Raw genomic sequence first — 26,587 nt, 5'->3', positions numbered from 1 at the left:
CAGCGAGGGGAAGAGGGTAATTAGTTGGTGCTAATTCGATGGCGATCCCTTGAACGCTCTGGGTTAGAAGGGGTCCAAGCGCGTCGGAATGAGGGGATCAGAATCTTCGCACAGAAGACGCATGGAATCAACTCCTTCGACTAAGGGTAATCAGAAATACAATTCTGCTGCTATCTGTGACATAATATGTAATAATTTATGCTGATCAAAGGTGGTATTTGATCCTGAATACCAGTAGTGTTACTGGCTATGGTCATACATGGTACCGTACTCGGGCCGTGAATCGCCAAGATCCATAGGCGACTCCGCCGAATGCAGACGAGACACCAGCAATTTATCCAGCTCGTTCCAAATAGTCCCATTCAAAAAAGTATCCATTTGCGGGTGATCATCTTGATAGAAGGGGATCGTATCAGATATAGACTCCTGATGCTGCGACTGTCCTGTCCCAGCCGAGGTCAAGGGCGGCGATGTATAGAAGGACGAGCCCAAGTCCGCTGATTCGGGCATATATACAGCCATCGGGGAGTGCGCGGGCTTCTGTGCGTGGGCGATATGCTGTTCGCGTGGATTGCCAGAATCAACGTCCAGCGAAAGAATATCCAGGCGCGCTAGCAGTCCCACTATCGATAGAAGTCGTCTGTGTAGTTGCTGGGAGTAGTTCGAGATGCCGGAGTACTCTGTAATCAGCTCGATGGCTCGTTGGAGTGACTTACAAATATCCTGTGGGTTGAAGACGCTTGGCTCAATGGTCGAGAGATCGGGACCTCCACGGTACGTGATGATGAGGAGGATCAAAGACGTTGCGGAGATGAGGAAGTGGCTGAAGAAGGGGTGTTGTTTGCGGTAGATGTCGGTTGTCGAGTTCAAATGGTATATGACGGATATGGTGCGTATGGCGAGCTGTAGACTAGCCGATATCTTTGTCCGATCTGGTTTGACAGGACTTTCGGCGAAAAAGAGAGGCCGCAGCAAAAGGATGCGGAGTTGGTTGGCGCGAAGGTAAAGGAGCGTACTGACTGAGTCAAAGGGATCGCTAGTCATGTTGTGTCCGGCTGCAGGGTTGGTGATGAAGCCGTCTAGCACAGTCAGCTGCCAGCGATCGATCTGATAGTTCAGAAATTGGAACTGTTCGTCCTCGTAGACCTGAGCATCGACAGGGACCTTGCTTGTGGCATTTACGATCTTGGTGCTAATAACACAGTACGATGCCATCGATCGTAAATAAACAGAGTCGCTCTGGTCAAGTACAAACTCCAAGTCAAAAATCTGTACATAAGCGGGAATGCGATGTAGCTAGGACCTACCGGGACCAACTGTGTGCTATCGAGAGCCGCATCATCAAAGTTCCGCGGCAGGCCAAGAGCAGCACTCCATCCGTGATCGAGAATAAAGATGCTCCACATGACCCGTACAGCTTTGAATCGCTCTGAATCGTTGGGAAATGCCTTCTGTAGTGTTTCCGGGCGATGAAGACCAAGCTCCATAGCGAGAGACGCGGAAGTGCCGCACAGTCTCCATGCCATTCGCACCCGATTCGAATAGAGGTGATAGATAGCCTAGCAAATGATATTAGCATCACGATACCAGTGCGTCTGGCTCGCTCAGTTTGTGATCTTACCCAAAGCAATACCAACGTCACGCCGCGCAAACTGACAGTCTCCGAGCAGAGAATCGACTTGAGCTCCTGCTCCACTCCCTCGTAGCAGCTCTCAATCAAAGCCGAGTTGTGTTTCTGCTCTGATAGCAACGCAATAGCCAAAATCAATCGAACCACAATCACATCATATCGACCAGTCTGCCTCTCCGGGTTATCCTTCGTTGCTTCCAGTCGAGCATACAATCCATCCACACATTCAAGCACGATGGAAATATCCACGATCGGGTGCAGTGACCCCACCACTTCAGAGTACAATATCACAAGCTCTCGTGCTTTTGAGTGGGATATTTCCGTAAAGACTTGCACAGAAACCTGGTCGGATGAGGACTGGGAACCCATCTCAGAGACCTTGGTCTCACTTGGCGATTTCTCTTTGCCTTCGCCGCGATCATAGCAGGCATCTAGATCCGACGGTTTTGCACCCGTGGGATTTTGCATCTGGGCAAGATTGAGGCTTGTCAGCTTGAGACTGTAATCTGCACTGGTAAGGCCTTGGTAGCGCGGGCCCTGGATTGGCGGCGGGGAAACCGCGATGGTAGCTGGAGGTGGCAGCTTCCGCTTTTTGGACTGTCGCTGCTCAAACAGCTCCCGTTTGTCTCTGAGAGAATCACTGCCAGATGTTTCCTCTAGCTCTTCAATGCCCGTCACCTGCTTGAGAGACCGAATCTCGGCCTGCATGGACTCAACCTGGCTATTCAGCGCCTTGACTTGGCTGTCGGAGGGTCAGTCGGTGCACCTCGTCCAATTTGCAGATTGAAATTGCTCACCTAGTGACCGCCGTAAGATAGTCGGTCGCCGGCTCATTCAGAATGGGCGGACTGTCATTGTTGCTATACTTGCATCGGACCGATCGACTCTCGCAATTCTTGCAGGGATCATGGCCGCTGCAGCGCTGTTTGCGACGTTTGCATTCGATGCAGGCGCGTTGGATGTATGGCGCCCGGGTCTTGCGTTGCGATGCACTGTCCTGTTCATTTGCTTCTTGCCCTGCTGATGACATTTTGTCACATTGTCATGTTGCCTGTGGAGGAAGTGTTTCTTGGAGGAGGTTGGAGGTTGGGAAAGGAGTGTTCTACGGGTAATCGTCACGGGCGTCCCCGCATGAGGAGGCATCGCTAATGACTGCTGGCGCTGATTGGCGGGGAAGATGGTATCTTTCTTTATCGTAGTCGCCTGGAAGAGCCTACCTTAAGTTACAATAGGCTACGATTGTATAATTACCGAAGTGATTACAGTAGGTATGCTGTACACTGGTGGCAACTAGTAGATAGCATAGTAGCGGTACGGACGTGTCTAGCTAAATTGTCGACATGGTCTATGACAATTCGAAAATATCGACCAGCGATAGGTCATTTTTAGTGTCTTCCTACCTGTGTGCATTGGGGCTTCTCGAGTGGAGTGAAGATTCCGAAAATTGAGGAAACAGGGAGGAAAGTCCGAAACCGTGGATCGACCCCCATGCGTTCCCCACTCAACTTCCCTTACAACAGACCATCTCCACTATGATGTATATGAGTATATCCCCCCGATCCCGTTGGCCAGCCAGCACCCGGCAATCGAAGAACCTCTTTTTGGGTAGAGGCGATGTGTATGCAGGACCGATGCCATGACGTTGTCTAAGCTTGCTGGCGCATCCACTCTCCGCCAGGCCATTCCACTCTGGATTAACGGCCGCCAACGAGTCACTACCAATCCCTTCACAGTCCACAGCGCCATTACCGAGAAGACCATCTATCAATGCTCGAGCGCCTCGTCGACAGACGCAGATGATGCCTTAGCTGCTGCTTCAGCAGCCTTTCCAGCATGGGCTACCACCAAACCCTCATTTCGCCGCGATATACTCCTGCGATCCGCAGATCTATTTGACAAACGCCGCGATGAACTCGAAGACACGATCCGCGAGGAGATCGGCACAGACGCAGGCTTCGCTCGATTCAATACAGCCTCCGCAGCCGAAATGCTCAGAGACGCAGCAGGACGACTTTCTCAGAGCCTAATGTGGCAAATTCCACACCCACGAGAGAACGGACAGAATGCCCTGCTCTACAAAGTATCCTACGGCGTCGTCCTGAGAATAGCCCCCCTGGAACGCAGCGTACCTCCTCGGCGTTCCGCAACTCTATATCCGATAGCAGCGGGTAATTCGTGCATCCTAAAAGGCGCAGAAATGAGCCCACGCTGCTTCCATCATATTGGCGAGATATTCCACGAAGCGGGTCTTCCGCCCGGTGTGCTGAATGTGCTTTAATACGGAGCGTCATGGTTCAGCGACCGTGACGAATCGTCTGATGCATGCTCCGGAAGTGCGCAAGATGAATTTCACCGGAAGCTCGACGGTCGGCGCAATTGTTGCGGTTGAGGCTGCAAAGGCTCTGAATTTTCCCAGAGGACATATAGCGGTATCCTGGGAACTTTGAACCTTCGAAAATACCAACTCGTGCCTGTACATCACTTACGGGATCGGAGATTCAAGCAGACTGCTGGCATTTGACTGGCTGTAGCACATACCCACAGAAAATTCAAAAACGGTGATTATACCCGCAATACCGGTCGACATGATAGCTTTCGGAATGATACGAGTAGGCTCCAGACACTCTTCAGCAAGGTGCATCGTCGCATCAATTCCGATCAGCATATATGACGGAGTAGATAGCTCCGTCAGAAAGCTAATGCCGTTTGACCATCCTCCTGAGCTGTTGATGAATCGCATCCAGACCTGGCTGGTATCGGGTCGAGAAGACGAGCGAACTGGGCAAATAATAGAAACAACGATGAACAAGGCGATCGAGAAGAAGCCTATCTCGTTGAATAAAAAAAAATCAGAAAGGAACATCCGAAAGAGCACAGCTCCACATACACGTCACATCATAAATCTAGATGGTCTTATGAATGGCATAAAGATTATAGCAAAATATGACCAACTGCACAGCCTGGTATAGCAGGAAATATTGCCACCGTTTGGTCTGCAGGTCCGGGTTGTAGCTGATGGTCAGAGAAAAGACGAACTCCGTAACTATCAGACCGATCGATGCCGCAATCGCAATCCAGGAGAAAACACCGGGCAACCCGCAAAAGTAAGATATCCATTTGCTGTGTCGCTTCGGAGCAATGATGGAGCTGAGATGGTACTGTCCTCCTTCTGTTGGGTAGACACTGGCCAGCTCTGCCAAACTGACTCCAGTGCAAGTGATCGTGAAAGAAATGACAATGGTCCCATATAGAAGAGAGACTCTTCCTCTCGCGGCAAGTACGAGTGGAATGTTGGATCCAATACCCACCCAGCTATCCGAAGTGTTGAAGCTCAGTGCGATCAAACTGATGAGGCTAAATTTAACTTCATGTGGATCTCCTCCGAGTCCGAGATCTGGACTTCGTCAGGTTGGGGACCTGCTTCGAGTTTTTTCTGCCCCATGATTTCTCAAGCTTACGCGTGCTTGGTATGGAGACAGTTGCAAGGAAACAACAAGAATAAAATTTCATCTAATGCATAACTTCCTTTAGAAACCAGCCCGTTCCTGAGCAGCAACAATCCACCAGAATATAAACATTGGATATTCCAAAAGTACTAGATCATCGTCCAGTGATTCGAACCTATCAGGATTCATCAAGATGGCAGCGCTTCATTAGACTGTATTTCGTATTTACCCGCATTGCCACAGTGAATGTTCATCTGGTGGCTTGAATTTTTTGGGAGGCTTCGGTCCTCAAGACGCACTGATAGTGAAATCAAGTCTGCCTGCTTATCACGACATGGCCCAAATAGCGTTGCTGGGCAGATGGGAACACGATAAGCAATCGGTATATCGGAAAAGTTCCATCGATTCCTTCGGGGACTTTCTTGACGGTATACACATCGTCTAATCTCTCAAGCGACGAAGTCTGGTTTTTGTGATCGTGCCAGCGCCATAGGTAGTCTAGTATGCTCTCCCGCATGATTGCGGCAATACAGCTTACTCGAAGACAGCGTCGGACAAATATTGTCCTTCTTGTGTCGGCAGGGTGTCATGGTAGGTCCATGCTAGAGAACTGCCAGTATTATGCATCATATTTCATAATGGCACCAATAACTTGAAGCCAGGAAGGTAGGCCATAGTCAAGCACAGGCAGGTGCATGGCTTAGACATTGACCACCTGTAACTTCGTAAAATACATAACGTACCAATACATACGCATACGCGCGGCGCCGAACTCGCAGGCTCCGCAGACGGGTAGACTCGGTGCCAGTTCCAAGCCCATCCCGCACCGATTGGACATGCTGCTTGGGGGTAACAGAAGCGGACTCGCGAGGATCCGCCGCAGCGTGGCTTGCAAGTCGCGCTGGGAGACTGGCAGTGCTTTCCCCAGAGTGTTTTTCGGCGATCGGTTCGGAGGCGTGAACCTATCAGATGATCGGTGATCTGCCCTACCCGTTCACTATTGTGTGGTTACCATACATGCTTGTGGCCTTACACTGTACCCAAAGGTCCTTAGGGTGCCAAGGTGCCTGAGGGTAGGCTGCTCCATTTGACTCAGTGCTATGTTACTAATATCTGCTTTTGGGAGGATTCTAGAACGTGACTGGCGGTTGGGTCGCCCGACGGGGTGGAATGGGAGGGGCAAAAGTTTGGATTGGACCAGCCTGCGAAGTGACGACCCCCAGTCGGAGTCGTGGCGATGCAATTGTGCCTACAACAGTATATGTAGAGATAGGAATCAGATTAAGACAGAATCTAATTTTGTGTATCTATGCAAAAAAGGCATCGGCTCGTGGCTCATATATGAGGTAATTTTGAAATTCGCCCCAAAAAACCCGTAAAGAACAAGGGGCAAGAAATGTACATTAACAAAATGAGAGGCACCCAACTTACCAACCGCGACCAGCCAGCTTGTCACCAGCAGGCATCTGCGACACATTGATGCCGACAATAGCCTCACCAAGACCCTCGCTAACCTGAGCAAGGACCTTGGGGTCCTTGAAGTGAGTAGTGGCCTGGACAATGGCACGGGCACGCTTCTTGGGGTCACCGGACTTGAAGATACCGGAGCCAACGAAGACACCGTCGCAGCCCAGCTGCATCATGAGAGCCGCATCGGCGGGGGTCGCAACACCACCGGCAGCGAAGTTAACGACGGGTAGACGACCCTTCTCGGCGCACTCACGGAGGAGCTCGTAGGGAGCCTCGAGCTCACGGGCGTATGCGCGCAGCTCGGGCTCGGGGTCGGCGCTGGACTGCAGAATGCCGCGGGCACGGCTGATCTGGGCGTTGACGGTGCGCATGTGCTTAACGGCCTCGACGACGTCGCCGGTGCCAGCCTCGCCCTTGGTGCGGATCATGGCGGCACCCTCGGAGATACGGCGGAGGGCCTCGCCGAGGTTGCGGCAGCCGCAGACGAAGGGGACCTTGAAGGGGGTCTTGGTGACGTGGTAGACATCGTCGGCGGGGGTCAGGACTTCGGACTCGTCGATGTAGTCGACGCCGATGGACTCGAGGATCTGCGCGAGGCAACATGTTAGTATGGTGTCAAAAATTTTTTTTTTTTTTTTGCCCCCCGCACGAGGGGGAAATTCTGTGGGGTTCACAACGTACCTGACACTCAACGAAGTGGCCGATACGGGCCTTGGCCATGACGGGAATGGTAACGGCCTCCATGATCTCCTTGATCATGCTGGGATCAGACATGCGCGCAACGCCACCCTCGACACGAATATCGGCGGGGACACGCTCAAGTGCCATAACGGCGGCAGCACCGGCCTCTTCGGCAATGCGGGCCTAGGCAGGACACAACAGGTGTTAGCAAGTTCAATTGAAACGATCAAAGACAAAATCGCAAGCATACCTGCTCAGCATTGACCACGTCCATAATCACGCCACCCTTCAGCATCTGCGCAAGGCCGGCCTTGACAGTGAAGTCACTGCTGGAGGAACCGTTCTGTTGGGCCATTGTGATGGATGAGGGGGGTGAAGTTGGGGTGAAAGAAAAAGAAAGGAGGAGGACGGAAAGATTGAAGAGTCACACTGCAGAGGACGGGGTTTTAAGAAGAGAAGAGTGAGTCAACCGCAATCCGCGTTTCCATGAGAATTACTTCCCCGCCAACGCTGGTAGCCTCAGGCCAATCATGCCGGGGCTGCCCCTCGCCGCGAATTAAGCTCGCCGTACAGAGAGTTACCCGAGGAGACACGGTACCGTACCATACCGTCACGCTCTGACAGAGATCTGGACGGGGCGTCGCTTGCCATTTGCAGTATAACAGTGGCTTGCAACAATTATTGGGTCCCCGTGATCACTTGATAGCTGGGAAAGATGTCTGTCTTCATGGTCATAAGATCTCACTTTCCTCAATGGGAAAAAATGTGTCTGTCGGCTTGGCGAGGAGCAAAATTACGCCCTTCTGTTTAAACTTTGCCTCGCCTATTGCACTCACCGAGGGCAATTCCGGCGGGTGTAGGTCCATCGAGACTTGGCTTGATTAACGGCTGCCTCCCGGGATTCTTGGCTAAACCGGCCGATAGCTAGTCCGAGATCTACGTTGTATATACACGACTGTATATAGACATTAGACAAAGGGGGTGAATGGCATAGACCATTTCCAAGTACTTCATGGTAATAGTCGGAGAATGTGGTAACAATAAGAATAGATTTGGTTTTTATCAAATATGGTTACAGGGCCCTTGACAGGGCCTCCCACTGTTGACTGTCAACGACAGCAACAGACCCTTCACAGCGCCGGCATGACAACAGCTCAACCCCAACCAGGTATTGAGCCTCACCATGCCGCGACATCTGTGCACACATTCATTCTGCCATAGGCAATAAAAATAAGAGCGGGAATTGAAAGACAAAAAACTCAACGAAGAAAGGCAAAGGACTCAAATGAGATCCCTTTACCATGCTATTCGTGAAAAATTGGTCAGCAGAGTATTTAGCTGCCGGGGACCAGGCCCTTCAGGCCGGCACCGATGTCACCCTCGCGGGCGGCAATCTCAAAGTAGCCGTAGATGATACTATAAACAAGATTAGTCATGTTACTAATGCTTAACTGTACGGGTGTGGGGTCGATCAAAAACTTACGTCACGGCAAGCAGGATACCAGTACCACTGCCCAGGGCACCGAGAAGGTCAGAGGCAACGGACAGAGCACCAATGCAGGCACCACCGAAAGCGGCGGCGGTGGGAATAACGCGCTTGAGCTCCTTGTACATGCTTTGCTCACGGTGGCCGGACATGACGAGACCCTGGTCCTTGAGCTGCTTGGCGACATCACGGGGAGCGGAGCCGGAGACCTCAATCCAGGTCTTGGAAAAGAGGGCACAAGCAACCAGCATGAATGCAATGTAGACAGCGGTGTGGATAGGGTCGAGGAGAGCCTCCTTGAAGTTCAGAGGGGGAGACATGTAGTAGGCGATACCGGAGGAGGCGAACAGCTGAGCAGAGCCCTCACGAGGCTCCCAGACTCCGAGAAGCTTGACAAGGAGGTTGTCGGAAAAGCGGGAGTACAGCATCTGGGAGATCAGGAAGATGTTGGAGGACAGAGCGGACTGGAGCATGATGGGCATGTTCGAGGTGTAGAACAGGCGAACGGGGTAGGAACCGCGCATGCCACGCTGGCGGGCAGACTTGACGGGGATCTCAACACGGAAGCCCTGCAGGTAGATGACGGCGGCGAAGACGACGAGGGTGGCCAGGAGGTTCATAACGTTGGGCAGGTTCTGGCGGTAGAAGGCCTCGTACAGGGCGCGCTGCTTATCGGGCCAGGTCAAAAGAAGGTGGAACAGGGCGATAATAGCACCCTCGAACTCGGGGCCGCGACCGGTGTTGATGGTGGTCGGGGAAAAAGCCTTCCAGACTATGGACTCGCAAATGTTGGTAGCGATAAATAGCGAAATACCGCTGCCCAGACCGTACCCCTTCTGCAGAAGCTCATCCAGCAGAATGACAACAAGACCGGCAACAACCAGCTGGACAATCAGGAGGACACAGATACCCGCTCCAAGGTCGCTGGGCTGACCATACAGACCTGTCAGGACGTACACACAGGCCTGGCCGAAGGACAGGATGATGGCAAACAGCTTCTGAGCGGTCTGATAGAGCTCGCGGTCGGTCTTAAGGTCCAGGTTGACATCGATGAGGTGGGTCCCGGCAAGGAGCTATGGGAAAAGAAGAATAGGTCAGCATTGAGTGGTCCCGTAGCCATAGGTAACAATTGGCGTTATTGTACATACCTGGAAGACCATACCGGAGGAGATGATCGGTGTGATACCCAGCTCCATTAGAGTACCACGGTTACTGGCCAGCATCATACGCAGCCAGTATAGGGGGTCGGAGGTATCGGAGGAGACGATACCGTAAAGGGGCATCTGGCTCATGACCAGGAAAATCAAGAGAGTCAACTAGAGGAGAGGAGTATTAGGATTGGTTACAGAAGGTTCGCGGTTTTGTAGCAACGTACGCCCGTCCACATCAACTTCTGGTTGAACGGCACCTTGGTCTCAGGCGCAGCCACCTCCGGGAGGAGGGGCGTGAAGGGCTTGATCAAGTCAAGGAAGCGAACTGGTTGCCATGGTGAGTCTGAGGTGCGAGCAGATTGAGGGCGAGCTCGAGGCAACTTCCGCTTGGAGTTGCGACGATCGCGTAGCCTCATTTGATGGGTGATGAACTTACGACCGCTCATGATGAATGTCTTCCCTCCAATCCGTCGAAAAAGAAAAAGAGGTAGCTGGAATTGACACCAGCAGAAGGAGTGGAAAGGCTGGGGAAGAGATGGGAGAAAGAAAAGAAAGGAGAGGGGGAGGTGGAAGACGGGGATGTCGGAAGGAGATGAGGGAGGAAAGTCGCAGAAGAGGTTCGCTGGCCACTTTTCGCTTCGCGCTAATTAAGGCCACTTGGTCTTCGCCGCACACCACCCCCGTTGACTCAACCCAACACCTGCAGGCGGCGATCGTTTCATGCTGGCGAGCTCAATTGATTGGACCCTTTCTACGACTTTCGATTTTACTGTCCCAGCTGTCCTTTTACGAGGTGTACAGTATGTGTCCAGAGGGTGTACCCCAGTGTCGCGCGACCCGAGCTTATCCCCACACTACAGCCCGGCGGCCTCAGGGTCTACCAGCGTACGCATATCCTATGGGAACAGCTCTCCCACCACGCATTTCATCAAGAACCCTATATTATCGCCCGGGACTCGCGGGCTGCTATGGAGTATCGGAACATTCGTAGAACAGATCATGTGCAAAAAAATAGGAAAAACAAACAGCCGCCGCGCTATTCTATAGAGACACCAGGTCTATGCGAGATTGCAAATGGACATAATCAATTCAATAACCAAGTCGTCATGCGAGCCTCGCTCAAGGACCAACAAGACCAATGCAGTCATCAATGACCAATTCCAGCTCGCCCAATCGAGTCTTCAGTCCTCTGTTCTCGTCCTTGAGAACTCCCATCACGCTCCAGGCCTCCGAGGCTGGAACACCATGGCAGTTGCTGCACTGGTTCGGGTTCCCATTGTTTCCAACAAAAGAGCTACCCAGACGTGTCGATGCAAGACCCTTGATTACACGGTCGTAAGCCGACGAACGGGTTGGGGTTGGTGAGCTCGTGACATTGGCGAGGCTCTTTTGGATTGCGGTTATGGGGGTTTGGGTTGGAGCAACGGTGGGTGTGGAGAGGACGACCTGCGAGAGATTGGGGGAGGGCGCGGTGAGGGTGGATGTAGGAGACTCCACGCCTTCTTTGTGAGAGAAGACGCTATCGGCAACACTCTCATCTCCGGATTCGAAACCAGAGTCACTGGTGAGGGTACCGTGGCTGGCACGTTTGCCGCCCCGGTGGGGAGTCTGAAGTACGAGCGATGGAATTTCTTCGTCATTGGGGATCGCACGCATCGTGCGGCCGCGGCTACGACTCTCTTCTTGCTGTCGTAGGCGTCGCTCCTGTTCAAGTTCTTCGGCCATGGCTTTCATGGCCTTCTCCTGATCCAGAACTTTAGCTGCCATGCCGTCTAATTGCATTCGAAGATTGTCGGCGCGAGCCCGGGTTTCCTCGAGCTCTTCTTGCTTTTCATTTTTCGCAGCGAGGGCTTGGTGCATGGCAAAGGTTCTTTCCTTGTAGGCCTCCTGCATTTGTTGGATGACCGTGCTGGCCTGCTCTCGCAGGGTGTCGAGGGCATCTTCGTTGTCGACGTCGGAGTTTGGCAGAGACAAGGCCACGGCGATGTCCAAGTTCAGGAACTCGTCGTCGGCGGGCGCCGGAGGTGGAGGAAGAGGCTTCTCATCTGGCAGTTTACGCAGACCAAAGAAGGAAAAGCCCGAGTTGGTCCGGGTATGTGAGGAGCGGAAGGTGGTGAAGCGAGCGTTCTCCATGTCGTCTGGTTCGGGTTGTCCGCTGGAACGTGTCGTGATTCCCAAATTGACTGGATCTGATCTGCCCTGGAACCAATCCGACAGGATCCTTGCTCGTGCCTCAAGCTTCTTTTTGGGGAATGTATCGGTCCAGGAGGGGGCGGAGGGGGCCAAGCTGTGCTTTGACCGGCGGTCACTCGCGGTGGAATCGTAGAGGTCTTCTTCAAAGATAGGGGGCCGGGCGATGTACTCGGTGTTTGCTCGGCGGTGTGAGGGCAAACTGTGGAAGTGGTTTTCCAGAGAGGTCAGAGGGATCGTCGATTTCGGGGGTGACGAGGCAACAGTCTCGTGTGGCCCCTGGGAGTCATCGGAATGTAGGGAGATTGAGGAGGAGAGATGGGACGACATGGCAGCGAAGGAGTCTAGGTCGATGATTCGACCTTTCGGAGAGTCAGGAGGGCCGACTCGATTGCAATGCCACGTCGAACTGCGTTGCTGTGGCGTCGCTGGTGTGTTACTTGGCCAAGTGGAGAGTCTGGAGGAAGGCAGTCGGCACTTGACCTTACACTAGGGTATGTGGTCGAGATGGGGGGAAGACGAAACAACCCCTGAGCACAATCGCCGAGAAAATCAGGACCCAACGGAGGATAGACTCGACTGTGTCGGTTTCACCGTCTGCACTCGTCCCTTATTTTTCCTTTTGAAACGCGGCGCCGGCCAAACAAACGGAGAGGCTGGGAAGTATGAAATAGCGGTGGCTGACCAGCTCCTCCTGCTCCACCACGGCGGCTCCACCATGGAATCTTCTCTCCATTCTCGAAGCGATCCCAGGCAGCCGGGTGGAATTCTTATCCACGCAGATTTACTGACGGAACATTCGATCACGACGGTTGTTGCGCCTTGTCAGACAGCCGATCGGTCCAGCAAGATTCCGCACGAGCTTCGCGTCATCGTGCCCACGTTCGCACATCTTCGTCTTCCCGGCCACCATGACGCCCGCCAACCCCGGCCTGAAGCACCTGTCGAATGCCCTCGCCACTCCGGACCAGCTCTCAAACACCTCCTCGTCGATTGATGGTGTTCCGACGGACTTGGAAACGTCGATCCGCTGCGCCGGTGCTCAGCTCACACAGGCCGCAGGCATCCTGCTACACCTGCCGCAGGATACCATTGCGCAGGCCATCGTGATTTTCACGCGCTTCTGGCTTGGAGCAGATGGGGGTAGCCTACGAATCTATTCGGCCAAGGTGTGCAAACAACCCCATGTCATCGGCAATTACAGTCAGTCTTGGAATACCTTCTAACCTCGAATCAACCTCTCGCTCGACAGGATGTATCAGCCGCCGCCCTCTTCCTCACAGCCAAGCTTTCCTTCAACCCCACCTCACCACGCTCTATCCTAAATGTCTACAACTTCCTCCTTTCACAAGAAGTCTCACCGCTATGGTTTGTCAACCCGCGCGGGGCACCCAGGGAGCCCCCGCCCTCAGAGAGCTATATCCTCACCGAAGGTGGCTATCAATCGGCACGATTGGTCCTGATGCGCATCGAATCCGTCATCCTACGCACCCTGAGCTTCGACACACATGTCGCGCTCCCCCATACCATCGCCCTCACCTACCTCCAAACACTCGGCGTGACAAAATCCGCAGTGGCCCGCCGAACCGTCGAGCACCTTAACGCTACACTATTCTCACCCCAGCTACTATACGTGACACATCAACCAAATGCCCTGGCAGTAGCGGCCATATATCTTGCAGCGCGCGAAGAAGAGTTCAAGTTAGTTGACGGTGAATGGTGGGAGGTATTTGATGTTGATAGAGAAGAGCTGGGATTTCTCGTGGTTGGCATGAGAAGTACCGAAGGCTTCATGCGCGCGGAAGTAGAACAGTGGAGAAATAGGCCGATTCCTTTGGTGATTGATCAGGTTGACGCGGAGATAGATCGCAGGCAAAATATGAGAGAAGGCGAGTGAATCTAAAGAGATCAAAGCTGAAAAACTTGCAAGCATGAATCTCACAGCCTTCTAGAGCTGGTGACTCAGTGCACAAACTGAACCGGTCCACAGTCTAGGCAGTTGATAGCCACAGACGGACTCTAGGCATCAAGTCGGAGTATTGGCTGCGGAGGGGCCTAGTAAACACTAGTAGTAGAATGCTGGGGTCACCCGGCCTACTATGAGTCACCTCAACATGCCGAAAACTGTAGATTCAATCAGAACTCAGCAAAGGTGAAGAGCGCAATCAGCTGAAAAAGAGGCAACTCTGGCAAAAGGTGTAGAGATCAAATGGCGATGCAATGAGCTCACGCGGGGCGGATCATGTGCTCCACCGCTTATCAAGATTAGCCCCCGCCTTCATCTCCAACATCACCGCTGGTTGCTATTGTCCTCTCCAATACGCTCCTACTGTGCCATAGCACACAGACGAAACCATGAATATCCTTCATTCAACGATATCCACCTGGCGCGACCGTCTGGCCCCCGTCTCTCGAACCTCCACCTTCCGTTCCACCGGCCAAATCACTCCCGAGGAGTTCGTTCTTGCAGGCGATTACCTTGTTTACAAGTTTCCAACATGGTCCTGGGCCGACGCCTCCAGCCCTGCCAAGCGTGTTTCCTACCTTCCTGAAGGGAAACAGTTCCTCGTCACCCGCGGCGTTCCGTGCCACCGACGCTTGAATGACAACTTTGCTGGCGATGCGGACCACGAAGATGAGCTTGTGCGGGACATGTTGTCCGGGGACGCTGGTGAAAGCGCCGGTACTGCTGACGGTGACGACGGCTGGTTGAGGACCGGCGGTGGTCGTGATGTTGCGGCGGATCGAGCAGAGCAGGAGGCTCGAATTCGGGACGTACGGACTCTCAACGAGTCTGGTAATCTCGGCGAGCAGGAGGAAGACGAGGAGATCCCCGACATGGAAGACGATGATGACGATGAGGAGGCCATTATCCGCGAGCCTGCTGGGCAGTCCAGCACCACGCAGTAAGTACTATCTACCTTGAGCTTGTATCTATCTGCATTGCTCCCATCTATCTCTGGAAGTTACTTCGGATGCTAACATACCATCAAACTCAGGCCGCTTCGAACCTACACCCTCTATATCACATACGCCAACTTCTACCGGACCCCCCGCCTTTACCTTTCGGGCTACCTCTCCCCATCCGAGCCTCTTCCGCCCCATCTTATGATGGAAGATATCGTAGGGGATTACAAGGACAAGACCGTGACACTCGAAGACTTCCCTTGGTTCGACGGCGGTGTGAAGATGGCTTCAGTGCATCCCTGCCGCCACGCCTCCGTCATGAAGACTCTCCTAGACCGTGCCGACGCAGCTCTCAAGCTCCGCCGTGAGAAGCTGAAGCAGACCCAGTCTCGCGAAGAAGCCAACCGCGTTCTCCAAACCGGCGGCGGTCTTGATGGCCTGGTCGATGGGACGCAGGGCCTCTCACTGGGCGAGCAGCAACAGCACCCTAGCGGCGACGAATGGGAGGTTCTGCAAGCCGATGAGGAGGAACAGTCTGCCATTCGGGTTGACCAGTATCTGGTTGTCTTCTTGAAGTTCATTGCCAGCGTAACTCCGGGCATCGAGCACGATTTCACGATGGGAGTTTGATGGTCCGCGCCACCCATCATCTCCTTTTTTTCATAGCGAAAATTTCGATGACCGAGCCCTACTGGGCTAGGTTTTGTGTGTGTGAGGCCGAGGATGGGCCTCGGCTTCTAGAAACGTGATAACGGATGATACGATATGACTCGGCGTTGATTTGCTGACACCCAATCTATTTTGATTTGCCTCTTGGGTACTTCGTCGTAACTATTGAATGCGTTTAGTGCAACGTAGGCTCCCCTAAGGTAGATACAGAGATAGCGGTCTGTGCTTGTTTTCCTTTGATAATGGATTCTGCGAGGTGATGCATCACATCACAGACCAAACTATTGCATTCAGACCATCTACGACCCCTAGCGTCATTTCTCTGCACATCCAGGCCCAGACCTGTGGGAGATTGCCTTCTCCACCGATAGAGACCGAAGAATCACAAATCAATGTCCAAAAAGCAAGATGCCATTCATTAAAGTCTGCAGTTATCAACATTATACAGACAATTTTATTTGGAAATGCTGAAGAGGTGAAAATTCAATAAATGTAAATGCAGATGCAAATGTATTCAATCCAATTCCAGACAGAGATAACAGTAAATTGTAAACAGTGCGGAATGTTGAAAGCACGCCCGGACTCCCAACCACCTAGAACAAGCCAATCCTAAACATTCAAAAGGTAATAGTAAACATGGCCCTATGTATCAGCCGAGATACAGGTATCTGTGGTTGTGTGTAAATGCGATCCATCGAAACATGATGGACCCATCAAAAAATGGTAACAAAAGTGTGCGCAAGAAGAAAAATTAGGCCCCAAGTACATCAGATAGAAAAAAATACAAAATCCACCGAGAATACATAAATGTAAAAAAAGACATGTTCAACGAAGAACCCGACGGATCCAATCGTAGTCGATCTCATATATCAATGATCACTGCATGTTCCCCAGACTTAGGCGAAGAAACCCAGAATGATAGGAAGAGCAAGGGCCATGAGCGAAGAGCTCGGGGCCATGGTAGAACCGGCGTTGTACACAGGCTGCGAGGGGGTAACCGAAGGCGCGGGGTGCGGGATCAGAGGAGTCGAGGTGACAGGGACCGGGGTCGGGGGAGCATAAGCGGCCGGCGTGGTGATGGTGGGAATTACGATGGGGGTGGTGTAAGTGGGAGGGATGTACGAGGGCACATAGGTCTCCGTGTGGACCTCAGTGATAGCCGGGGGAGGAACCTCCTCAACGATCTCAGGGCAAGGCACGGCTTCGTGCTGGTCGTGGGTGCCGGCACCGAAGCGGACGCCAGGACCCCCGGGAATACTGACGTCGTAGCCAGCACCAGCGTCATGCTCGCTGTTGATGCCAGGGCCGCAGGGGCCATGGTGCTCGCTGTGAGTTCCGGCGCCGAACTTGACTCCAGGGCCACCGGGGATGGCGACGTCGAAGCCGGCTCCGGCATCGTGCTCGCTGTTGCCATTTGCGGGAGTAGTGTCGGCATCGTGGTCACCACCAAGAATGGGAAGACCGTTCTATTTTTTTCGGTGTTAGCTGTCGATCTTTGTGGGTTGTGGAGCGAGGAAGATCGATCCATGTGGTTCGGAAACTTACCAGCTGGGGTGCAGAGAGAACGGCGGCGGGGCCAACGGCGAGGAGAAGGCACAGGGCCGAAGAGACAGTGAAAGAGGTGGAAGGCATTGTTGTTGTTGTTGTTGTTGTTGTTGTTGTTGTTGTTGTTGTTGTTGTTGTTGTTGTTGTTGTTGTTGTTGTTGTTGTTGTTGTTGTTGTTGTTGTTGTGAATTGAAAGCGTAAAAGCTCGAAAGGAAGTAATCCGTATTAAAGATTGTTCGTTGGAAGTTGAAGCGAAGGCTTAGGGAGCTAGCTCCGAGAGAATGAGAATGTGAAGAGGAGAGAAAGAATGACTGTCCGAGACTTTGTTGTCGAATGGATGATGGAAAGAAGAACTTGAATCGAAGTCACCGGCCCTTTATGTAGTTTCTGAGAGGGCCAGAATTCGAAGTATCCGAGGGGCATTGTGGGGGAGAAACCAAGGGCCAAGGGCCAAGGGCCAGCCAGGAACCAAGACGCTGCAAGGCTACGGACTAGCCCTTGGTGGCTTTCCCTTAACGACCGCCACAAGGACGACGATCGGCAAGGTACCAGGGGTATGACAGTTGCCAATGATAAGAAACAGGCGAGATGAGAGGTATCAGGTCTTGTGCAGAGGCATTCGTTGCTCTGATTTGCGAACGTGGTCAATATCGAGAATTCGGCTGTGCATGGCCTAGAGCGAGCATTGGAAGCTTATGCACGAGACCGATGCCCGAGCCATCCGAGCTACTGTACTGTAGCCTGCATTGGTGCATTGGAGGAAGGACGACCCGGATCTTCGCTGTCGCTGTGAGTAACATGGGGATTAACGAACCACACGTGAGGCCGGGGTCGAAGCTTGCAGAAGCCATGCAAGGGACGGCACAGGGAGCCCTAGAGTCGAGGCCCACTTCCGCAGGACTCCGCAGGAGGCGCCTGTAGGGCGAGAGTGGGCTCAGCCAACTGGTTGCCCCAGAGTCGACACATCACACGCAAGGAACGTCAATATCAAAGACCACAGGAGACATCAGACGAGAATCGTGGGTGCCTGGGCTGCTCCAGTGCCGCATTGTCCTAGAAACAAAATTGAAAACAGAAGAAAGGAAGTAAGATCATATTGCAATGAAAGGAAATAATAATGAAAAATGAGGATAATTTATGGTATTCAAACAAATTGAGCGTATCTCGTCAAATCGTAAGGTATCTTCGCCGATAAAAAAACAGAAATTTGGACAGAGGATGCAATTCAAGATGAAGGTGAAAGTCAAAAAGTAACATGCATACTCCACAGGGCACCGTGACTGAATGAATAGATCACAAAAAGTCAAGTGCCAATGGTGGGGAAGTCTGTGTCCCCTCAGAATTTACCACAGCTCGATAGTCCGAAGGCCGTACCAAAATTGGTCGACTTCCGAAACTTGATTTCCGGTTCTTGTTCTCCCTGGTTCATCGACAGCTCGGGATCGCTTTCCTCCACCTCGCCAGAGTCGGCTGAGGTAGATAGAATCCGCTTGGCTTGGTCAAGGAGCTTTTGATCCAGTTCACTCAGGAAACTATTGTCGTGGTCCTCGTCATTGATGAGACCAAGGGCCCCCTTCAGGGCCGGATCTTCCGGCAGATCGGGGAAATAGGAGGCCCTGTTTTCGGTTGGTTGGTGGACATGTGTTGCCATGGGGGCCAGAGGGGCTTCCTCATCGCACGGGGGCTCCGGCGCCTGCTCCTGCTTCTCGATGGGAGAAGCCTCCTTGGTAGATCGTTGGCTCACGTCGGCTTCGATGATCGCCATTGGGGTGTGACCTGCATTCTTCACGAGGTTCTCACTGGGTGGGCCGAGTTCTGACAGCTTCAACTTGAGACTGTTTCGGTGTTCCATGTCGGGCCTTGCAGGTGCCGAAGGGGCCGTTGCAGGGGAAGACGTCTCCAGGGACGACGGGGAGGGCGGGGTGATCACTCGAGCGACTACCCCAGGTGGCAATGCAGAGGATTTGAGTGTAATTCCGTCGAGACTACTGTCAAGCTTCTCGATCGGCACTGGCACACTGACGGCCGCGCCGGCCGCATCTATCGCTCGTGACTGGGGTGAAAGTGCTGCATCAAGGGAGGGAGGGATGCTGTCACTCCCTTGGCCAGTGGGCGACAGGTGAGCGTTGTCTGGGACATCTTCATCACGGAAGACCCTTGTCGGTCGGCCGCCAGGGCTTGAACCCTCCCAAATCTGCGCTGAATGCACGGAGGGCTCGTTGGCTGCTCGGTATTGAGGCATTCCGAATGCAGGCTTCGCAGTATGCGACAATGAAGAACTCGACTGACTCTTTTGGCCTTTGAGCATCGATCCCAGTTCCGCAATTTTTGTCCTTAACAGTGTTCGTTCCTGCTCCCACAATTGGCGCTCCTGGGCAAAGAGCTTCCTCTCTCTCTCGAAATTGGCCCGCTGGCTGTCCATCAAAGCTCGCGATTGGTCGATGTAGGAAGTATCTAATCCAAGAGGTGCATTTTCTGGGACGCATGACATTTTGGCCCGTTGATAATTTGTTGACGCCGCGGAGGGGGTACTTCCCGAGACGGATTTGGTACGGCGCAGGGGTGTCGCAGTCGGCGAGAAACGCACTTCCTTATAGACGCTTCCATGGCCGTCGGGCAGATCGGTCGCGGAGGATTTCATGATTCTGTCGCGAAGGATATGAGGTCCTCCACGCCGTGCAAAGGGAAATTCGGTGCCTTAAATTGCCGGTCCTGGCGGTCTGGGGAAGTTTTCGCTGGAGGGGCGTGTGGATCCTGGAGGGGAAATAATGGAGACGAATATACTACAAGCACACCACCACGGATTCGGTGCAAAAAGGGGCCAGCTCAGCTCGCAGGTGGTTTTTCTACGAGGTTGCCGGCTTATCTGAGCAACGGTCCAGACCCATGTTAGTGGACCCGTGTGAAGCATGTTATCGCAGCTCGGCAAAGCTGCAGTGGAGTACTTACGAGAGGCGGTCAATAACGACTGCGATGCAAACCGAGGGCACACAGTCCCATCTACCCTCCAGGAACTAGCGCGTTCATGCGAGGTCCCTGAGGGAGCGTTGGGAGGGTACAGGTGGCTTGTCGGTGGGATTCGCTGTTCAGGCACCACGCGTCCAGCGACGACTGGCTTGCGTGGGACAGAGTTGGGCAGCTTCGAATCTGCGCTGGGCGAGTTGGGAAGGGTGTATGTCTGGAGATGAGACGAGTAAAATAGGTATAACGGGAGATCGTGGAACCGAGGTCGGTCGAATGGGGTGAGGATTAAAAGCAAAGCGTGGGCATCTCAGGGACTCTTCATATGACTCGGATGACGTCAAAGGGGCCCGATGCGACCCCGGATTCCCCCGCTTGCCCCAACTGGGCCTCCCGAGAGTCAAGAAACTGGTCCCTTGGATGTACCTGTAGTCGTACCAGAGGTCAAGTCGCAGGTGTCGCCGTTTTCGATGTTCGGATTGTACTAATTTGTGATCGTTGCTACTCCACATTTCCAGTGTTGAGATCAGATTAATCGGGCCATCAGATAGCAGCCCTACAGCAAGCCCTAGGCACCCGGCTAGTAGGTCGTAAATTTAGAGATCAAGAATAGTGCAAACCGAGTTACAACATCCTAGTGTATTCTTGTCGATTATTCCCACTGTGCGGCGCTGATCTACGGTGCTCTATCTAATTTGAGCTGGCGTGTCAACAATGCTGATTACACACTTGATATATATCCGTGCGTCATTTGATGGTCACTATGTAACATTCTGTAGACTACTGTATACAAAGGAATATCGTTTCATCCAATTACGCTGGTGCATGATTTTGTCAGTATAAAGGTGATACACTGTATAATAAAGACAGGATAATTGATGTACATTGCATCATACGGAATGGCATCATCCAAATGGTCGACTTGATGTGATTGTAATCGTTGTTACCATCTGGTTACAATTGATCAAATACAGGTGCTTTTGCAGACACTACCTAGGCACGTCGCATGCAGGATGAAGCGCGAAAAAGTGCGAAAACAAATGGATGCTCAACCGAAATAAATCCTTTCGCCAGGTCTATACGCTGGACGTTTGGGTGTCGAAACCATCAAACGCAGCAGAAACAAGCCCACTCCTATGTGCGGTAATCACCGTTGATAGTCACGTACTCGTGGCTGAAATCGCAGAACCAGTAAACTGCATCCTCACCACCACGGCCAGCATCGCCCTTCTCACCACCACCAAGGTCGATCTCAATCTCCAGGTCCTCGTTCTGCAGAATGGCACTAGCACGCTCCTCATCTACAGTCTCGGGCTCGCCGTTGACCAGCAGCTTCAGGATAGGGCTACCGTCCACAGGGCGGAAGCTCACAGAGGTACGCTCAGGAACAACGGTACCGTCACGAACACCCTGAGTGTATCCGACAGCGCAGAGGATACGGCCCCAGTTGGCATCCCGGCCGTAGAGAGCAGTCTTGACCAGAGGAGAGCGGGCAATGGTAGAAGCAATCAGGCGGGCGGACTCGTAGTCGGGCGAGTTGCGCACGCGGACAGTCACGAACTTGGTAGCGCCCTCACCGTCACGGACGACGAGCTGCGAAAGCTCCTGGGCAAAGTCGGTCAGAACAGTCTGCAGCGCCTTGTAGTCCTCGTTGGACTCGGAAGCGGGCACGGTGTTTCCACCGGCCGCTCCGTTGGCCAGCACGGCGATGGTGTCATTAGTACTGGTGTCACCGTCGATGGAGATGGAGTTGAAGGAGCGGGACACGGCGTGCTTGAGGAGGGATCGCAGAGCGGCGGGTTCAATGGCGGCGTCGGTGCACAGAACACCCAGTAGAGTGGCCATGTTGGGGTGGATCATACCAGCACCCTTGGTCATACCGGCAAGACGGTAGGTGCGGCCCGGGGAGGAAGGCAGGGTGAATTCGCGCGAGAGAAGCTTGGGGAAGGTATCGGTGGTGCAGATAGCACGGGCGGTGGTGAGCCAGGCCTCGTGCGAGGAGGCGAGGTTAGAGTATGCGGTGGGAATGAGGTCAATGATCTTGCTGATGGGCAGGCTGTTCAAAGAATTGGTTGGTATAGGCTCGCCAGGCACCTGTCATTCAAAGAGTCAACTTACCGCTGTCCAATGACACCGGTGCTCATTACCAGCGAGCTATCATTCTCGACACCATTGCACTGGTCCACTGTGCGACCCATCTGGACAGCATCCTCCAGACCACCCTTTCCAGTCACAGCATTGGCGCAGCCAGAGTTGATGACGACAGCCCGGATGCCCTCTCCCTTGCGAGTGCGCAGCGTTTCCCTGCTCACCTGCACCGGCGCGGCTTGGAACTTGTTCGTGGTGAAGACGGCGGCGGCAGAGCACGGGGTCTCCGAAGCGATCAGCGCGAGATCGGGGAAACGCGTGTTGGAGGCCTTGACACCGACATGGGTGCCGGACACCAGGAAGCCCTGGGGATACGTGCCGGAGGTGGGGATGTAGCGCTGCTTGGAGGGCGGAATGGCCATGTCCAGCGGTGCGGAGTAGCATCGCACTTGGCCCTTGAGCATGCGGGCAAAGGAGCTAACCGCCATGGTAGCGGTGGGCGAACTGGAAACCATGTGTCGTAGTTGGAGGACGACCAGTCTGTCTAAGACGTGGTGAGCTCAGGCGGATTGAGTATGGAGGGAAGCGGACAATCCCTGCACCGCAATGACTCCGGAAAGTAGAGAGTCAATCAGCTGCGATAAGAAAAAGCTCACCGATCTCGGCGCTGATCGTCTCCGGGATGGTGCGGCGTGAGCCCACAGCAGCTCGCGACGGAACAGCCTAAACTTCCTGAGGTACAGCTGCCTATTTGAAAAGAGAAAAGAATCGGCTTCTGGGATTGACGGTCGCTTGAGTTGGAGATGGCTATTGTGTTGTACTAGTAGGGGATTCTACTGCGACGCTCACATGACCTGCTCCGAACCAAGGTCTTGTAATTCGAGGAACCGTGAAAAGAAGCAATGATTTGGAACTATAAATTGCGCATCCAATACAAATCCCAACGCGAGAGGCGGCCGGTAAATACCTCGTGGACGAGCGCATTTTCGTCGCAGAGCGGAGCCGGAGAAACCGCAGAAAATCCACCCGCGCGTTTAATCATTGGAAACTCCACCGAGCCTCTATCTCTGTCCTGCCTTCTGTCTAGACACCGCGTCAATTCTCGCATTTCAAGGGAAGATCCGTGACTGCTCTGTACTACACTGCATCGTGCATGACACGCTGAAACAGCCCTTCGAAAAGAGCCCCCCCCTCCAGCCAAGGCTAAGGCTCCCCTTGCGTCGCGTCCCTGTATACATTCCTTGGATCTGATGGTAGTAAGTGTTGCTTCCCTTCCCCATTGCCCTCTCAATCCAGAAACGTCCTCTGACTCACCAACCATGAAGCGCAAGCTGTCGGATTCCGGCCTGGAAAATGAGCATCCGGCCGTCTCAACCCCGAAGAGACCACGGACGGCTCTCCAGCAGGCGAATGGCGCCCTTAACGGCCAACACCCTCCTCCGAACGACGATGACACCTACGAACTGCCTCCTGTGCCGAATGGCCAATCGACACCCAAGAAGACAAATGGTGTCGCCGCAACTCCGCTCAGGGAATCGGGATTGAGGACGCCGTCACAGAAGTCGAAAGCCCGGTCACTTTTTGCTACGCCCACGAAGCCCAAATCCACGACAGCTGCGACTCCGTCCCGCATCAAGAATGCAGATCGATCGGCGAAGAAGAAAAGTGCGCGCGTTTTATTCGAACAGGATGAAGATGGCGAGTGGGATGGATCGGAACAACTGGCGGCGGAGATTCTCCAAGATGATGAGCCGCAAGTCGACAAGGCCGGCGACACAGTCATGGAGACGGTTGAGGCCGATGGCGCGGAGAAGCCAGCAGGGACAGAAGCGAAAGCCCCCAAGCGCCGAGCGGGTCGACCGAAAGGAGCAAGGAATAAGCGATCTCCGACCCCAGAAGGCGAGCTGCCGGCGCATGAGCGCTATTTCTTCCAGAACCGTGCTGGAACGACCAAGACATCCAACACAACCTTGAACAAGGTCCCGCTGTTGACACATGAGGAGTATTTCGAGAAATTGGGTCAATTTGTCGATCCTTGCAAGGACGAGAAGGAATATTTGCTGTCGTTGCACCACCGATCATTCCCGCAGTGGTACTTTGAGCTGGAGCAAGGGTTCAATATCTGTCTATTTGGTTACGGATCGAAGCGCAGACTGGTCCAGCAGTTTGCCGACTGGCTGTATCATCGATCCGCACCAGGGAGCCCGCCATCTATAATTATCGTAAATGGTTATACACCCGGTATCTCCATTCGATCGATTTTCGCTACCATCGCCTCTGCGATTTTGGGCGATGAACTACCCTCCAAGCTGGGTGCGCAGCCGACGGAGGTGCTCGAACTTTTACAATCAGCGTTAAAGGCTCGACCGAACCTCGCGCCCATCACAGTCCTTATCAACTCTGTCGATGCGCCGCCTCTCCGACGTGCTGCCAACCAAGCCCTTCTCAGTCGTCTCGCTGCTACACCGCGTATCCGACTTCTTCTTACGGCTGATACCCCCAATTTCCCCGTCATGTGGGACATCAGTGTACGGGACCATCTGAACCTGGTGTTCCATGACAGTACTACCTTTTTCCCCTTTGCCGTCGAGGCAGACGTTGTGGAAGAAGTCCACGAACTACTTGGTCGGAAGGGCCGTCGCATTGGTGGCAAAGAGGGTGTGGGCTTCGTTCTGAAGAGTCTTCCAGAGAATGCTCGCAACCTCTACCGACTCCTGCTGACAGAAGTGATTACTGTGATGGACGACGGCCACCAGTCCGACGACGAGGGAACCGGCGACGGTTCTGGCGGTAAGGCGGGCGAAGAGAATGGCATTGAGTTCCGCCTGCTGTACCAAAAGGCAACGGAGGAGTTCATTGCATCTTCCGAGATGATGTTCCGCACCTTGCTGAAGGAATTCCACGACCATCAAATGATCACTTCGCGAATGGATCCCAGCGGTATGGAAATCCTCGGCGTACCACTGTCTCGCGACGAAATGGAAGGTGTGCTGGAGGACCTGGTGCTGGGATAAGATCGAGTATACCTTATTTGATCCCCGAAGCCTGTGGAGCCGATCGCTGTCATGATACCCCTGTATGAAATATATTGACCAATTTACATTGGAAGTGCTTCGTAGCACCGATGAGTGGATTCATTCCACGGTGTCGTAGACCGCAGAACTTAAAACCTTCTAGGATTTTTATTTACAAACAGATGCCCTGTTCCCTAAAATTGCGCGAAAGCAGCGAGAGCCATTGTCATCCCGAAACTAATCTTGAAAGGCCGGTATTCAGACATAGACCGACGCAAGTCGACATTCTTAACGTATCTTTGCAGTCGATTCAGAGGAAGGATATTGTAGCCTTTCGATGCCGCATACTACACTCACCGTTCGTGTCAGCGTTAAACTCGAGCAAGAGACATGTCCCAGTTAAAACCCAGCCGCAAATCCACTGTGCCGGTGTACCGAGTCTCAAACGAGAACGAGGAGGAATAACAAACCTCAATAAGAACGACGCCCATTCCCAGCAGAACAACCAGCGCCTTCGAAAACGCCCGCAATCCCACCCCCGCAACAAGACCTAGCACACTACCCAGACTAACCTGGCGCATATTCTCCTTCGTCATGAATCCACTGCGCTGCGCCAAGCCCGTTTTTCCCTGCTTCTGAAGAATCGGGTCCTCGGGCTTCACGGCCCATCCGGTCTCCACGTTGGCCTGCGTCTCAGGGCGGTAGTAGGGTGCAGTGTATTGGCATTGCATGGGGGCGGTCCGAAAGGGCGAGAGGGGGTGGAGGGTTGCGGCGGTGACACCAAGGCCGACGCCTAGGCCGAGTCGGGAGAAGAGGGGGAGTGCCATTGCGATTGTTGTTGATGATGGTTGTGAGAGGAGGATTGGAGGAGAGGAGGTTGAGCTCCCTTCAGAGCTGTAGATGCTGCGTGATGTCATAGGCGGTCACAGGTGGGCGGGCCGCGGGCGCAGATTGGTTGCCTGTTGTATACATTCCAGATGCTCTACCCTAGGGAACAGGCAGATATTGATTCACTGGATCATCTCAAATATTGAATTTAGCTGAGTGATTACAGTAACTAGATGGATGCAGGAAGAAAAATTAGCCGAAGCTACAATGTTGACTGCGGAAGTGCGAGTCATTGAGATTTGAATGGTTGGAAGCTTCAACCACCCGAACCTAACGCGACGCATGAGTCGAATAAACACATCGCCACACCCAGTATAGCATACTTTCTATCTTGCGGAAAAAGGTGTTATAATTGGCACTAGGCATAAGGATCAGGTACAGGCAGATTTCGAAATTACTTTCCACAAATCTGATCCCGGACATACTGATCATGGCTGAGGAGCAACAGGGTTCGACCTCTA

General features: G+C 53.2%; 13 protein-coding genes across 13 annotated transcripts; 4 read left to right on the top strand and 9 right to left on the bottom strand.

Moving 5' to 3' along the window:
* Positions 1–240: 240 nt before the first annotated feature.
* On the bottom strand, positions 241–2,660 carry N7532_006524 (uncharacterized protein; the record flags this gene model as incomplete). Its single annotated transcript, XM_056619018.1, has 4 exons — positions 241–1,239; positions 1,308–1,559; positions 1,622–2,372; positions 2,428–2,660. The coding sequence occupies 4 exons, from the start codon at positions 2,658–2,660 to the stop codon at positions 241–243; spliced, it is 2,235 nt and encodes a 744-aa protein (XP_056475177.1).
* A 606-nt stretch (positions 2,661–3,266) lies between these two features.
* Positions 3,267–3,908, top strand: N7532_006523 (uncharacterized protein; the record flags this gene model as incomplete). The annotated part of the gene is made up of 1 exon (XM_056619017.1): positions 3,267–3,908. The coding sequence occupies one exon, from the start codon at positions 3,267–3,269 to the stop codon at positions 3,906–3,908; it is 642 nt and encodes a 213-aa protein (XP_056475176.1).
* Positions 3,909–4,112: 204 nt separating this feature from the next.
* Positions 4,113–5,072, bottom strand: N7532_006522 (amino acid transporter; the record flags this gene model as incomplete). Its single annotated transcript, XM_056619016.1, has 3 exons — positions 4,113–4,460; positions 4,579–4,975; positions 4,996–5,072. 3 exons carry the CDS (start codon positions 5,070–5,072, stop codon positions 4,113–4,115), a joined length of 822 nt encoding a protein of 273 aa, XP_056475175.1.
* Positions 5,073–6,503: 1,431 nt separating this feature from the next.
* N7532_006521 (pyridoxal 5'-phosphate synthase subunit PdxS) lies at positions 6,504–7,582 on the bottom strand (the record flags this gene model as incomplete). The annotated part of the gene is made up of 3 exons (XM_056619015.1): positions 6,504–7,133; positions 7,228–7,410; positions 7,478–7,582. 3 exons carry the CDS (start codon positions 7,580–7,582, stop codon positions 6,504–6,506), a joined length of 918 nt encoding a protein of 305 aa, XP_056475174.1.
* A 979-nt stretch (positions 7,583–8,561) lies between these two features.
* N7532_006520 (translocon subunit SEC61) lies at positions 8,562–10,280 on the bottom strand (the record flags this gene model as incomplete). The annotated part of the gene is made up of 4 exons (XM_056619014.1): positions 8,562–8,643; positions 8,711–9,786; positions 9,862–10,029; positions 10,089–10,280. 4 exons carry the CDS (start codon positions 10,278–10,280, stop codon positions 8,562–8,564), a joined length of 1,518 nt encoding a protein of 505 aa, XP_056475173.1.
* Positions 10,281–10,983: 703 nt separating this feature from the next.
* N7532_006519 (uncharacterized protein) lies at positions 10,984–12,384 on the bottom strand (the record flags this gene model as incomplete). The annotated part of the gene is made up of 1 exon (XM_056619013.1): positions 10,984–12,384. The coding sequence occupies one exon, from the start codon at positions 12,382–12,384 to the stop codon at positions 10,984–10,986; it is 1,401 nt and encodes a 466-aa protein (XP_056475172.1).
* A 581-nt stretch (positions 12,385–12,965) lies between these two features.
* Positions 12,966–13,951, top strand: N7532_006518 (putative cyclin; the record flags this gene model as incomplete). Its single annotated transcript, XM_056619012.1, has 2 exons — positions 12,966–13,223; positions 13,307–13,951. 2 exons carry the CDS (start codon positions 12,966–12,968, stop codon positions 13,949–13,951), a joined length of 903 nt encoding a protein of 300 aa, XP_056475171.1.
* A 458-nt stretch (positions 13,952–14,409) lies between these two features.
* Positions 14,410–15,591, top strand: N7532_006517 (ATG3/ATG10 family protein; the record flags this gene model as incomplete). Its single annotated transcript, XM_056619011.1, has 2 exons — positions 14,410–14,960; positions 15,054–15,591. The coding sequence occupies 2 exons, from the start codon at positions 14,410–14,412 to the stop codon at positions 15,589–15,591; spliced, it is 1,089 nt and encodes a 362-aa protein (XP_056475170.1).
* A 935-nt stretch (positions 15,592–16,526) lies between these two features.
* N7532_006516 (putative cell wall protein) lies at positions 16,527–17,262 on the bottom strand (the record flags this gene model as incomplete). Its single annotated transcript, XM_056619010.1, has 2 exons — positions 16,527–17,096; positions 17,176–17,262. 2 exons carry the CDS (start codon positions 17,260–17,262, stop codon positions 16,527–16,529), a joined length of 657 nt encoding a protein of 218 aa, XP_056475169.1.
* A 1,249-nt stretch (positions 17,263–18,511) lies between these two features.
* N7532_006515 (uncharacterized protein) lies at positions 18,512–19,816 on the bottom strand (the record flags this gene model as incomplete). The annotated part of the gene is made up of 1 exon (XM_056619009.1): positions 18,512–19,816. One exon carries the CDS (start codon positions 19,814–19,816, stop codon positions 18,512–18,514), a length of 1,305 nt encoding a protein of 434 aa, XP_056475168.1.
* Positions 19,817–21,270: 1,454 nt separating this feature from the next.
* Positions 21,271–22,712, bottom strand: N7532_006514 (bifunctional ornithine acetyltransferase/N-acetylglutamate synthase; the record flags this gene model as incomplete). The annotated part of the gene is made up of 2 exons (XM_056619008.1): positions 21,271–22,192; positions 22,255–22,712. 2 exons carry the CDS (start codon positions 22,710–22,712, stop codon positions 21,271–21,273), a joined length of 1,380 nt encoding a protein of 459 aa, XP_056475167.1.
* Positions 22,713–23,543: 831 nt separating this feature from the next.
* N7532_006513 (origin recognition complex subunit 2) lies at positions 23,544–25,238 on the top strand (the record flags this gene model as incomplete). Its single annotated transcript, XM_056619007.1, has 1 exon — positions 23,544–25,238. One exon carries the CDS (start codon positions 23,544–23,546, stop codon positions 25,236–25,238), a length of 1,695 nt encoding a protein of 564 aa, XP_056475166.1.
* A 371-nt stretch (positions 25,239–25,609) lies between these two features.
* N7532_006512 (uncharacterized protein) lies at positions 25,610–26,065 on the bottom strand (the record flags this gene model as incomplete). Its single annotated transcript, XM_056619006.1, has 1 exon — positions 25,610–26,065. One exon carries the CDS (start codon positions 26,063–26,065, stop codon positions 25,610–25,612), a length of 456 nt encoding a protein of 151 aa, XP_056475165.1.
* Between the last annotated feature and the right edge of the window lie 522 nt (positions 26,066–26,587).

This window comes from Penicillium argentinense (genome assembly GCF_028826775.1).
Source record: "Penicillium argentinense strain IBT 30761 chromosome Unknown utg000005l_segment0_segment0, whole genome shotgun sequence".
NCBI classification, from domain to species: Eukaryota; Fungi; Ascomycota; class Eurotiomycetes; order Eurotiales; family Aspergillaceae; genus Penicillium; species Penicillium argentinense.
Note: the sequence above shows the minus strand (reverse complement) of the source record. Positions and strands in the feature narration are given on the sequence as shown.